The sequence below is a fragment of the Melospiza georgiana genome, chromosome 4 (genome assembly GCF_028018845.1).
Source record: "Melospiza georgiana isolate bMelGeo1 chromosome 4, bMelGeo1.pri, whole genome shotgun sequence".
In the NCBI taxonomy this organism is placed as follows: Eukaryota; Metazoa; Chordata; class Aves; order Passeriformes; family Passerellidae; genus Melospiza; species Melospiza georgiana.
In genome coordinates, this window is record NC_080433.1 from 42,502,497 (window position 1) to 42,515,713 (window position 13,217).

The following is a 13,217-nucleotide window of genomic DNA, read 5'->3' on the forward strand; positions in this document are numbered from 1 at the left end:
ATCCCAACTCCCCCTCTCCCCTCACAACTCCCACTCTCCCCTCACAGCTCCCATTCCCCCCTCACAGCTCCCATTCCCCCCTCACAACTCCCACTCCCCTGTCCGCCCGGCCCGGCCCCGCCCCGCTGCCCGCCCCCCGGCAATCTCGCGGGGTTATGCTAATGAGCCGCTACCGCCCCGCCTCTCCGCTCCCCGCCCGCCCCGCGCCCTCCCTGGGCGGTGAGCGCGCGCGGCCGCGGTGCGCTGTGGGATAGTGGCGGTATAAAGTGTACGCTCGGCGCGGTCGTGGCTGAGGGGGCTGGCGCGAGCGGGGTATGAAGATGGCGGACGCCAAGCAGAAGCGGAACGAGCAGCTGAAGCGTTGGATCGGCTCCGAGACCGACCTGGAGCCGCCCGTGGTCAAGCGCAAGAAGACCAAGGTGAAGTTCGACGACGGTGCCGTCTTCTTGGCCGCCTGTTCCAGCGGAGACACCGAGGAGGTGCTGCGATTGCTGGAGCGGGGCGCCGACATCAACTACGCCAATGTGGACGGGCTCACCGCTCTCCACCAGGTCGGTGCTGGGCCGATCGAGGGACCCCTAGCCGGACTGGGGCGGAGGGGGGGGGCGAGGCCGCCCGAGTGCCCCCCCCAGAGGAGGAGGTGGAGGAGGAAGGGGCCGGAGGCGGCTGCGCTCCCTCCGCTGGGGGGTGTCGGGGCGGGGAGGCGGCGGCAGGGTCAGCCTGGGACCGGCCGGGGGCCGCGGGCCGAGCCCCGGGCCGGCGGGGCTGCAGGGGCGGGGGGCTGCACCCCCTCCCCGCGGGCAGGGCGTCGGAAGGGGCGGATGGGCCTCTCCTGCGGCGGGAAGGAGGTGCCGCTGACCCTCTTTCGCTTTCCCCTTTTGGCAGCGCTTCCCTCGGAGGGCTGGGGGGAGCGGGCCCTGCCCCGTGTGGGCTGGGGGGGATGGAGGCAGGTGCCCCCGGCGTGGGAGGGTGACCGCAGGTGAGGAGAGCGGGCCGCCCTCGGGGGGCGCTTCTGCCGCTGCCCCTTGCCCGGGATCCCGGTAGTAGTTCCCTGCTTCCCTCGGATCCCCGGTTCCGCAGTAGTTTAGCCGATTAAAGCCCGCTCCTGTGTGCGGGCGGCCGTGTTGAGAGAGGGATCATCTATTTCTCTCCGGTTTCTAGGGGAAACCAGTGTTTTCTTCAGTATATAGAAACGCGTATCAGGAAGGGGCTGCTTGTTTTCGTTACCGATGGCTCCCGCCGCAGTATGAAAGCTTAACTTCAAGGGGAGCGGGGATCTTATTTTTTTTTCCGTGCGTTGTAAAGTAGTGAAAAACCCAATCCATATTGCTTTGTTCTGGTGTGGGTATGTGGGAGGGGAGTTGGTGCCGAGGGAGGTAACTTTCACTTGGGCCGGGGGGGGGGGGAATGGACGGGAAACTGGCTGTGAAGTTTCCTCAAAATGGATGCTTTGTGCATGTTGAACTTCATAGCAGTCTGATTGGAATCTCAAAACGTTAGCCAAATAAGGAAAGGCTGTGGCAATCCGGAGATAATGCGGGTTTGCCTGAATGGTTTTTTTCTCTAGAAGGCCAAAAGCTTCCACACAATATTGGATTCACTGAATATCGGGAAAACAAAAAAATATCTCTGACAGGCTAACTTCTTGCTCTTAAGTTTAGAAGTTGTTCAGTAGTTTAAAAAAATATCTTAATGGTTTTGTGTTGTAGGTTGATCAAGTAGAAATCTTCCCAAAATGGTTATGTGAGGTGGTTTCTTACATTAAAAAAATGAGGTGGTGAATTTGTTTTCTTCATCCTGTATAGGTTTTTCAAGGATGTGAGGCTTTAGAAATTCATAATCTGCCTTGCAGAGCTGGATAGAATCCCCTTTTGAGCATGGGGTATAAAATTTTATGACTCTTAGCTCTGTTTGCTGTGTCTGAGTTGTCACTTGCTCCCCTGCATAGGGTGTTGGTTTACTTTCAGTTGTGAACCGAGCTGGAAGAATGAGTGTGTGTTGTGGTTGAGCCTGTCAGCGTGTCACTGCAGCACGGTTACCTGGCTGCAGGCTAGCCTGTCACTTCGCTGCAAGCTTTTCTGTATTCATCCCCCTCTGCTGAAGTTATGGTCGGGTCGCGCTGCAGGGAGCTCGGTGTGAGGAGCCATACCTTAACTGGTTAGATCCTCGGCTCTGCAAGTGCTGCGCTCCAGCCATTGGTAGGGCAGGATGACGTTTAGCTGAACTCTATTGTTAGAATGAGAGGTGGCGTTCTTGCCTTCTGATGTCCAGAAGGCATTTTCAAAATGTCTCTGATGCTGTACACCAGAAAGCTCTCATCAGGGTAATTCTGAGCATATTCTCCCCCTTTTTGTACATTGTAGTCAGCTTTCAGTTTGGAAGGGCAAAGTCTAAAGGAACAGAGGTAAAGATTTACATCACTGCTAAAATTCTTGCTCACACTCCTCCTTCCCCCTCCCCTCCTTTAGTGATACCAAATTACCTTTTCTGATTTTATGATACTGGAAGTAAATAAGATCATTTGTGAAGTTATAATCCTCTTGAGACTGTAAAGTAAGTGGAGGTTACCTGTTGCTATTAAAAACGCCATAAAGCAGATCCATGCCTGTGACGACTCTGAAGGGTTTCACTTCATTATTAACACAAACTCATATTTTCTTCTAATATGCCATATAAAAGGTGCAAATCACACATGATGCAGTCTGTAGCATGAATTAATTTCATCAGTTTTGGCTGCAGCATGAAAAAAGCTGTATCTGTTCTCAAAGGAAGCTCTTCAAAAACTTGTCGTTCTTCCTGACACTTTTGACTGACTGATGGTAGTTGTGTTCAAGTCCATATTATTGTGTTTGAGATTGCCATGGAGTGCTGTTGCTGTGTGCTTCTTTGGTTTGTTGGGGTTTGTTCTGTTTTGTGTTGTCTGTCAGATCCCACTGCTCTTCAGAGAAATAAATTTATCTCAGCCAAGGTAAAATTACTGTAGGTTTTTGGGTTGTATCTTTTTTTGTCCTCCATCAGTTTATTTTTTCCAGTTACTGACCAAATGCGTCTGTCTGAAATAGCGATAGAATTAACTATTTAATGTAATATTTAGCCTTTTTTCTGCTACAATTGGCAGTTATAGGGAGAGACTTCAGCTTTGTTTTATTTTTCGCAACACAGGTAGTTGGAAATGCTGAGGGGAAGTACCATCAATTCTGAAATTCTGGTGAACTTCAGATCTGGTCTCTAATGGAGCATCAAGCTTTGTTGCTGAGGCCATTAGCTAAGCTTTTTCTCTGAGTGGGGCAGAGTGCCATCCCCAACAGAGAGCTGCCTGTAGAATTGTTTCTGTTCATGCATACGGGAAGGAAAACAATGACTTGACCTGGTAGCTGAGGGGAGGAAAGCAGGGGGGATATATATATAGGTACTTGCTGCAGCCCTTGACAGTGCCAGTGAGCGGATTTGGTTTTATATCTGCACGTGCACGAGTGAGTGGACTTGGGTGCATCATATCTGAGGACAGATGAATTAAATTCTTTGGTATCTTACAGAAGAGGAAAATTTGTCATTAGGTTATGGTTATTATTCCTCTATGGAATTCTGAGTTCAAAGCTTGTTTTAAGAACTTTTTCTACACAAGTCCTCAGGTTAGGCCTTCAGCACAAAGGACAAAAGTGTTATGTACTGTTTTCCTATCTGAGATATATGTGCAGTGTAGGATATTGCAGCAGGATACTGTGTTGTGCTGCATGATATGCATTATATACATATTGTGTGTGTGTATCTGTAAGACCAGAAAACTTCTAAATAAGAACTTTAAATTTACAATCAGATGTCAATGCCATTACTCCAGCAGAGGTGGGAGTTTTGAATGTTGCAGTCTCAGACAGCTGTTATGCAGGATGAGCTCTAATTTGAAGTGCAGCTTTTTAATCTGCCTTAACAATGGAATGTAATGGGAACTTGAGAAAAGAAAGAAGCTCAAAGGTGAGCTGTGACCTTGCAGATTATTTGTGTCTCCAGAGTGGGGGGGTAGAAGTGACATATTCCAAAATAATCTTGAGAAGAGGCTCTATAATATTTTCAATAAAACCTGATCTCGTCTTAGGCAGACATACTTCTTCAGAGTGGGATTCAGTTCTCTCGTCCCGAAAGCTTAACGCCTGTCATTCCTCAGAGTTTGGACTCTCTTCTGCTTTCCTTGGCTTTCATGGAAGAGAATTTAGTTCACTAGCTCTGACTGGAATTTATTGCTTAAATGGCTGAAAGTAGTTTGTCTAGAAGTTCCACAGAGCTTTGTACAGGAGAGGGAAGCCCCCCCTCTCTGGACAGCACTACAGAAAGGCTGCATGCAGTGGGGAGGGAGCCCGATGTGGCCGGTTTCCTGGAAGGCTGCATTTCCTGTGCACATTGCTCCCCTGGGAATATCAGATGTGCAGTGTGCAGTACCTGCACACCCCTCAGCACTGGCTGAGATTAGGCTGTGCTTAGGTGTCACAGTTTGTGCAGCCTGCTTTTTGGCTGCCCTTTTTCTCTGAGGCTGCTCAGGCTAGGGGATGGCAACCTTGTTTTTGGCCTCGTTCTCTCTGGGTGAGGAAGGTGAGTGCTGTAGCCCAATTCCACCACACAGCATGGGAAGAGCATGTCCTGCTGTGCTGCTCTTACCTGTTCTGGGGAGGGCACTGCTTTTGAGGTAAGGTAAGGGGAATTGTCTTGGCTCTTTGTGCCTGGGGATCATCGTGTAACCACAGGGGATGTTGTCGGTGAAGGGCTCAGCTCCTGTTGAAGGATTCATGTTGTCTTTTTTGGTTTTTGTCTGTGACAACTACACTTTAATCAAACCAAGTTCCTCAAAGGCTATCTCTCTGTTTCAAATTGTGGCTTTCTGCAATTCTTTAGGTGCTCATTTGAATGTGAAGATGAGACTGTTTTACCAACATTATAGTTACATGCTAGTTTGCAGATAGAGCAGTATGCGGTAATAAATAGAAATTTTGATTTGCTGCCACTGTTGTAGGACTATGCTGTGTTTATCCCTGAATACTAATTAAGATTGTGTGTTTCACAGAATGTTTGCTTACCCTTTCTGAGTAAGGACAGTTATTGCTGTCATTGCCCATGGGTTCTATGAGATTTCTTAGATAAGAAGTACCTTCCTTTGCAGGGGTTTTTGCAACTGTTTATGTGAAAAATTCTGTCAGGGCTTCGGGTGGCATATTCTCAGTACCTGATATGGTAACAAGTGTGGATACCTTTGGCACCAGCTGTGTTCTTGTTACAACACCCTTTGAAACTGCAGCCAGTGATGCAAAAGGAACATAAAATCTCCCAGCACTGGTCCCTTTGCCTTAGAATTTGCTAGAGGGCGTTAGGGCTGCCCTGCCTGTGTTCCCTCTGATGAGTGGTAGCCCAGGTCATGTGCTTGAGCTGGGGCTGCAGCACGTCAAGCTGTAAGAGCAAAGACCAGAGTGGCAGTCCTAAATATCTGGAGTGTTTGCATCATAGCAGCAGCACCCAACATCCAAGGGTGAGGGAGGTATGGAAATAGCTCAAAGCTGTCCTGGTAACCTCCTGGCTATGACTTCTGCCATTACTGTTTCAGAGAATGAAAATACTGGTGCATATGGTAAACTTGTTAACTTTTCAAAACTGTTGAGTAGGAGGACTTCATTTCGTACCGAAAGGTTGGTGCTCAGTTACAAAACTGATGTTCAAGTCTCACTGTTTGGATAGGAACCAAGCTGCTAATCACCAAACCTCCTAATGCTCTCGTGGGGGATGTTCTACCACTGAGAATTTTGGGGTAATTTGTTCAGCTTCTTTTATTACTCTTTTATCGTGGCTTTTTTTTAATCTATGTTTTAAGATAAACAGAGAAAATGAGTCCAGAAATAAATGTAATGTTGACTTCACTCAGTGATCAGACTACAGAGGCATATTTGTTTAAATTCTCTTTTGTGATTGGTTCTTGTGTGGGCCACAGATCTTTCTGTAGTTACAGTAGCTAGGTTCAGATGGTACAGTAAGTACTTGTTAACTTCCTACTGATGTTGTCATCCAAGATTGTAAATTTTTTTTTTACTCTTTGAAAGGGAGGCAAGAAGAGGGGAAAAAAGGTATGATTTTCCATAACATACTGTGAGTGTAATAGTGGATATTTAAATACTGTATTCAAAAAATTGTGTTCTCCTTGGTGTTTTATGAAAGAAATGAGTAACAATCTCTTTACCTTTTTAGGTTTATTGTTTCTGTCAAATATGAACCTGGGATTTCTATGTATTTTCATTGCTATGGATATTTCTTGTGCACAAACAGAATAACCCAAGTGAATTCTAGCATATAGAAATTACTTAAAGTATTTAAAGCTAGTTTTCATGTTAGTGTAACTGACAGGTTGCTTAAACTTGCTAGTCATGGAGGAAGAGTTCTGCATTCCAATGTAAGGATGAATTCTTCAGGTAGGAGTTTAGTATTTACTGAAGCTAATGTTCAGGGACAATTTCTGTTGGTCTCTAAATATGAATTTCACTGTAGCATTAATGCTGCTTTTACAGTACAGCTTTGTCTGTGGTTTTCTGTGTGTTCTAGTATGTTTTTGGTATTATTAGAACACTTTCTCATGATAGGTCATCAAAAAGCACCTTGTAGAAGTAGATGAGGTGTGCTTTTATGTGTATGAATAAAATGGATATGAACACACTTGATTTAGGGCCTTTTTGATTTTGACATTGTAGTAGCAAGAATGCTGTTTTACTAAATTGAATTTCAGTTGTTAGCTATATCTGAGGCTAGGAGACAGAAGCAGTCAGTATAAATCACTAGTAGATTTACCCCTCTGGAGGGATCTGTATTCCAGGCTTAACAATATATGCTGTGTTGTAGTTGGAACAGATGGTTTGACAGGCTCTTGTGCAGTTCTTTACTTGTTTATCCCTTTGCTCATGCTCTCAGTTGCTCCCTTTCTCAAAGTTATTACTTAGGCTAGTAAGACACTTAGTGCAATCCTCTCAAAAACTGAGAGCCCAGCAAATCGGTTCTCTGTCAGTGTAATTGTGTTTCCTGAGGCTGCACTCCCAGCATGTGGAATTGAGGAACATGGCCTGTAGCACATACTGGTGTTTTATCCAAGGATATGTCCAGATGGGTAAGACTTAGATGAACTAATATGCTCTGAACGCAGTGTGGAGGTAGTTTTGAAGCGGTGGCATGAGTACATCACCTTTCTGGGATTCTTGCAGCCAAGAATCTGTAAATTACATCTAAACACTGCTGTATAGTAGTGTAAATCTAGATCATACCAGGTGAGAGATGCAGCATGTGAGGGCATTTGCCTAACAAGTGCTTTGTCAATGCCCAAGAGTATATTTTTCTTCATTGATCCTGACAAGTGTAAAATGCAGACTGGAATGCAGCTGTAAGGCAGGGGAGCCGTCCCTAAGCTGGTCAGCCTCTGATGCTGCTGCCTGGGTGGAGACATTCCGAGCTCCTTCACTTTCCTATATGCATTCCTGAAATGACAGTCCATGGAAAGCACGGCGTAAGAGTAGCAGCATTCCTCAGCTGTTTCCTTTCCAGCCATTGCAAGTCTGAGAGACAGAATACAAAAAGGCAAAAGACGATCGCAGTACTTGGTGGGGGGAAGCATTGTTGAATTTTTTTTTCCAATGTATTGTTTTGACAAGACCTGGTACCCAGCTCTTGTTTCAGTTATTGAGCACTCAATCAGCCACTGTGCTTATCCTGGAAACCGAATCTTTGCTGGGTCATTAACAAAACCAAAATTAGAGCAATATGATGAAGTCCTTGAACGAGACTGTTTCCCATTTATGCCTGAGTGGTGTTAGCACTTACCCCATTTACAATATATTTGTCAGGCTAATGGCTTCTAAAGGTCTGTTAAACGGAGACAAGGGTGGAGTTGGCTTTAAGAAGAGAGTGAACCCTGTGAGAATCAAATGTAGCCGCATTTTGGGCCTACACAAAGAAGTGGGTTTATCTTCAAGATCGCAAATAAATAGTTCCTATACTACTGTAGTTTCTGAATGCTTAAATTTGGTCTATAACTGGCACATGACCATTGATTCTGATACTAAATTATCTGTAAGCTATTGTTAGAAATGGTTGTAGCCCTAAAACATTCAAAAGGGCCATGTCTCTCACTGATTTTTTTTTTTAAATTATTTTTAGTTCAGTCTGAAATATGCTTTGATTGATTTTCTCATGTTATGATTGTAGTTCAGGGTCTTGAGTTGGGACTGACACCTTGCTTTGGTGTGATCAGTTAGCCAGCCAGTGGTGATTATTAGACAAGTTTTAGTTCTGGGGTGATTATTTAGTTTTGGAATTTGTTTTACTGCCCTGATAGTGAAGCAAGAAGAGTAATGTGAGTCATCTATATTGATCACTTCTTGAGTATTTGAGGTTTCTTGTACATCAGAGAATTACTTGCAAGTGTTAGCTTTGTGTTGTGGATCTGATAGATATATCTGTATAGATAGATAGATGTACCTCTTGTTTTTTCAGTTTCCTAGGGTTTTCTTTTTTTTGTTCTTTCACTGAAGGACTGAGGTGAATGTTAACAGGAAACCTGTTTGTTAGTGATTCTAACAAATCTCCAATCTTATAGGATGGACTTACCTTACTAGTTTTTCTTAAAATTCACACTTGAAGCAAGTATTTCTATTGGGCAAAATAATATCTTCATCTGGTAACCAAGGTGAACAATCTGACAGGCATGTACCCTGTATGTGTGTGGTCAGTGCTGCCTTCTGGAGCATTCACTTGGATGAAGCTTGCACTGAGGAGCTGCATTCCTCTGCCAAAGCTGGGATCCTTGTGGGCCCCTTTGGAAACTGGAATACCATCTCAGGCTTTGAAACTTTCAGTTTACAAATGTCCTAAAATTTGCTTTAGTGCTCTTGACTGAAAACCTACACTTTTCTTACTGAAGTGGAAAAGTTGTTATTTTAAGGCTGCAAAGCATGTTGTCCCAAGTTTTAACAAAAGTGTTGTTGCTTACAGTGTGTTTGCAAATAGATGCAATTATGCTTGAATAAGTAAGCTTAATTAAGTGAATAGATTTATTTTGATAAAATTATTTTCTAAAAGTTTATCTCCCCACCCCAGAGATGAAACAATGTGAAACTACTTGTGTTATTTCCTCAATCAGTGTGAATTATAGCTACTTGTCCTGTATTCTAGAAAATGTAAGTAACCCTGCTTATTGTTGTTGCAGCATTAAGTTATTTTTTATTTTTATTTGTATTTTTATGAAAAGTCAATGCTCTTTTACTTGTTTTTCTAGTCTGTTACTTGGAGATGTTTTTAAACATGGTGCTTGAACCTTCTGAAACTTTGGGCAAAATGAATTACCTTAGGTTTTATCCAAAATGAAGACTGAAAATTGGGGTGCAAACGTTGTGTCTGCAGGCCAAATGTGGACTCCTGATAAGTAATAATCTCATTTTTATCCACTCATGTAAAACAATGTCTCCAGAAAGCTTGCCAAACTTCACAATTTCCCACCACTTTTTATTCAGCTACTGTAGCAAATTCAATAAGTCCTGTGTTTTTGAGGAGCCTGCACTTGATCTCCTCAGTAGAAAATAAGTTTAGTGCTTACCTCTGAAAGAAGAATTTTTGTGTAATGTCAGTTTCTTGGTTTCTGAGTGTAACAGAGCAGAGGGGGCGAGCTGTGCTAGCACTGGCACTGTCAGTGGGTTTTTGTTCATGAACCTCCCTGGACGTGGCTTTTGGTCACTCGTTTGCTTCCTTGCAGACAGCCTGGCCTGCTGGCACCTGCCTGCTTGGCTCTCTGGGCCTGTGTGTGTGCGTGTTTAGTAGCCATAGTGAATGCTAATGCTGCATGTCACAGTGCTTATCAGGTGTTTGTGCACTTGGGAAGAGAAACAGCTTTCCTGCATCCCAGAGGAGTAACTTAACAGGTCTGGTGTCTCTTGTGCTTAGCACTTCTAATAGACTTATTCGGTATTGAAGGTGGACTGCGGCTGGATCTGTCAAATGTGACTCCTAAGAAAGCTCATGAAGTTACTGTAGAAACCAGTCTTATCTATAGCTCTAGGTAAATACAGCACTGGTGATTCAAAAGCTACCAGTTTTAAGGAAAATGGGGAACAACTTGATGTGAATTATATATTATAAAGTGTTTTATTGCTTTCTCATGTGGGATCTGGGGGTGGGAGAGCTCTTTCTCAGTTGTTTTCTCAGCAATTGAGGAGGTTGCTGTACTCTGTAATATTGAGGAGGTTGCTGTACTCTGTAATAGTAAAAAACATGTCAATTGTATTATATTAAATAGCATTTTTAAGCTCAAGTAGCTGTTAAGATGTGACTGCTGGAGATGAGCACTATTAGAATGTTTTCTGCAAGAAGCCTAATTTTGTGAGAACTGCTGTAACTTTCTGGAGCCTAATCGTTAGTAGGTTCTATGGCACGAGGAGCCGGGTGACAAGAGTTTTTCTGGATGTGTATGGAGCAGTTTCCAAGGGAAGATAACAGCTTCAGTTTGAATTACAAAGACTTTGCAAGAGCTGGGAAAGCCTACTTGTGATTATTAAGATGTCAGGTTTCAAAAGCTGTTGCTGCAGTTATGGTTTGGCATCCTTTTTTAGGCTAAGCCACCTGCTGTGTTAGGTGCATATCCTGAATAAAAACATGAAACCAAGAAAGATCTGGCATAGAGAAGCTTGCATTATAGCAGTCCTATTAAAAATACTTTTCCTTCAAGTTTGTTTTTAAGATTTTTGTTACGGCATCTTGTGTGTGTTGTGGATTTTTTTTTTTCCAAAACACAATATGTAAATAAAAGCACCACTGAAAGTTGAAGGCAGGCAAACTGTGGAGATTCAAATAAAAGACCAAATAGGAATTAAAAGTAACTTTCTGTTAAGAAGCCTTGGCATCAGAGCCATGTCTTCTTCAGTGACATCATTTATCATCAGCTACACAGAGATATGACTGCAGTGTTTGCTTTAAGAGCTGATATGTAATTTCTCCCTTTTGGGAGATCCTCCAAGGGCTTTGTGTCTCAATAGTTTCTTACCTGCACATATTTTAACCAGTACTTTGTCTTTTCAGGACAAGCTGTCATGACAACATTTGAAAGACGTTGTTCTTTCATTTCTTGTAAGAGTTTGGGCCCTTTTGATTTTTTTCTCTGTAATTATCTAATTTTATTTTATATTGCCAAGTTAAATGACTTTAATATGGGAGAATTTTTGTGGTGCTTTTTTCTCCTGTTCATTTTCCCTTGTCATTTTTCGCTGCTGATAATGTATTTGATAACATTCTTTGAATTCTGTTATTACTTGAAGGGTGCTTGTGCAGAATTTAAACAATTGACAGCCTAAGTCAACTGATTGGACTGCTTCATTGCAGCTTAGCTGCAAATATTACTTGGGTTTTAAACTTAAGTCAGAATCCTCACTTTTTAAAACAAAAATGGCTTCAGCTGTTCTGCTGATGAACTCATAGTAGGCTGTAAAGCTGAGGAGTGTCCCTTAACTAGGAGTGACATCACTAACTGTTTATCAATACACTTCTGTACTTATCTTTTTGTAGCTGTGATTCATGAGACCCATATTACTCCACGCAATTGCATAAGTTTCTCTTTTTAAGAAGTTCTGTGACCTAGATCAAAATGGGCATTGGGAAACTCAGGGTAAAAAACAATCTTCTGATCCTAAGATAGAACAGTGATGGAGATAGGAATTTTTTAAATCCAGGTAAATTGCCCCTCTTTCTCTTTTTATGTCCTCCTGTCTCCTTGGTCTACTCATGTTACAGAACCTGGATTTTTGACAATCAAATCCATCTGCCTTGTAGCTTTTATTAAATAAGAAGCATTGGTTGGTTATTGGTGCTTTTAGATTTATAAAAGCAGTCTCCAAATTCAGGTCTTACTCTGTAGAGACCTTAACAAGGTGCTGGTGTTTACAGAAATCCAGTCTGGGCCCTGCTTTGATTTCTTTCTCCAAGAAAGGTCTGATGATGGTTGGTTCCTTTAGTGCTATCAGCAACCATTGAGACACATGATGTGTACATGTCTGCTTTTTCTCTTCCTTGTGAGGTTACCTAAGATGACTCTCCATACACCCAGACCCATGAGTGCACTATAAATTTCTCTCTCTGGAATGTTTTAACTTTGCTTAATTGCAGAATACATGGAATTGTTCCTGTAAAGCCAAATATGTAAATCAAGGGTTTCCATATACTTTGGCTTTTGTCAGCCTCAGAGTGTAGATTGTGAAATGCTTCTGGCACTTCTGATGACTCTTGATTGACTGAGAATATTATGACTCTGTTAAGGTATTTATCTCCTTAATCCCAATTATTTTTCGTATAATCATAGAGTATTAAGGGTTGGAAAGGACCTTCAAGATTATCTAATCCCAGCCAAACCCGTGCCATGGGCAGTGACACCTCCTGCTAGATCAGGTTGGTCAAAGCCTTACTAGAACTGGCTTTGAACACAGTCAGGGCTGGGTCATCCACAACCTCCCTGGGTAGCCTGTTCCAGTGTCTCACTGCACTCACAGTAAAAACATTTCTTTAAACATCTAGTCTAAATTGCCCGTCTTTCTATTTGTACCATTACTCCTATTTCTAGCACTACAGTTCCTGACACAAAGTCCTGTTCCAGCTTCCCAGTAAGCCCACTTCAGGTACTGGCAGGTTGCTGTAGGGTCTCCATGCAGCCTTTCCTTCTCTGGGCTTGACAGCCCTGATTCTTGCAGCCTGGTCTGCCAGGGACGTGCTCCAGACCTCTTACCAACTTTGTGGTTCTCCTCTGGGCTTGCTCCAACACTTCCATGCCCTTGCCTTGAGAGCATCAAAACTGTACACGCCACTCCAGGTGGGGTCTCACAAGAGCAGAGGAGAGGGGGAGAATCTCCTCCCTTGACCTGCTGACCACACTCCTTTTGACACAGCCCAGGGTATGGTTTGCCTTCTGGGCTGTGATCTCGTGCTGACAACTCGTGCTGAGTTTTTCATCAAACATCACCCCAATTCCATTTCCACAGAGCTGCTCTCAGTCATCTCTCTGCCCATCCTGTAGGTGTGTCAGGGTGAAGTCCAGTTTTAGTAATGCTCTGGCTTTAGAAGTGGCATATGAGAATCTTAAAGTCTTAGGTTGAGATGCAGATAGTACATCGAGTTTAAGCACAGTGAGGTGGTGGGGGGTTCTGCAGTCTGCTTGCTTTCTGCATGTA

At 43.5% G+C, this 13,217-nt stretch overlaps 1 protein-coding gene across 3 annotated transcripts in view; it reads left to right on the forward strand.

Moving 5' to 3' along the window:
- The first annotated feature begins 209 nt into the window (after nucleotides 1-209).
- The window catches only part of PPP1R12A (protein phosphatase 1 regulatory subunit 12A), a 113,591-nt gene continuing 100,583 nt past the window's right edge, over nucleotides 210-13,217 (forward strand). Inside the window, exon 1 of one of the 3 annotated variants that reach the window (XM_058023703.1) lies at nucleotides 210-551. In XM_058023703.1, coding sequence (XP_057879686.1) covers nucleotides 315-551 — 237 coding nt within the window. In that variant the 5' untranslated portion in view covers nucleotides 210-314. The remainder of the gene's footprint in view (nucleotides 552-13,217) is intronic. The other 2 variants (XM_058023702.1, XM_058023705.1) reach the window with 2 other exon arrangements.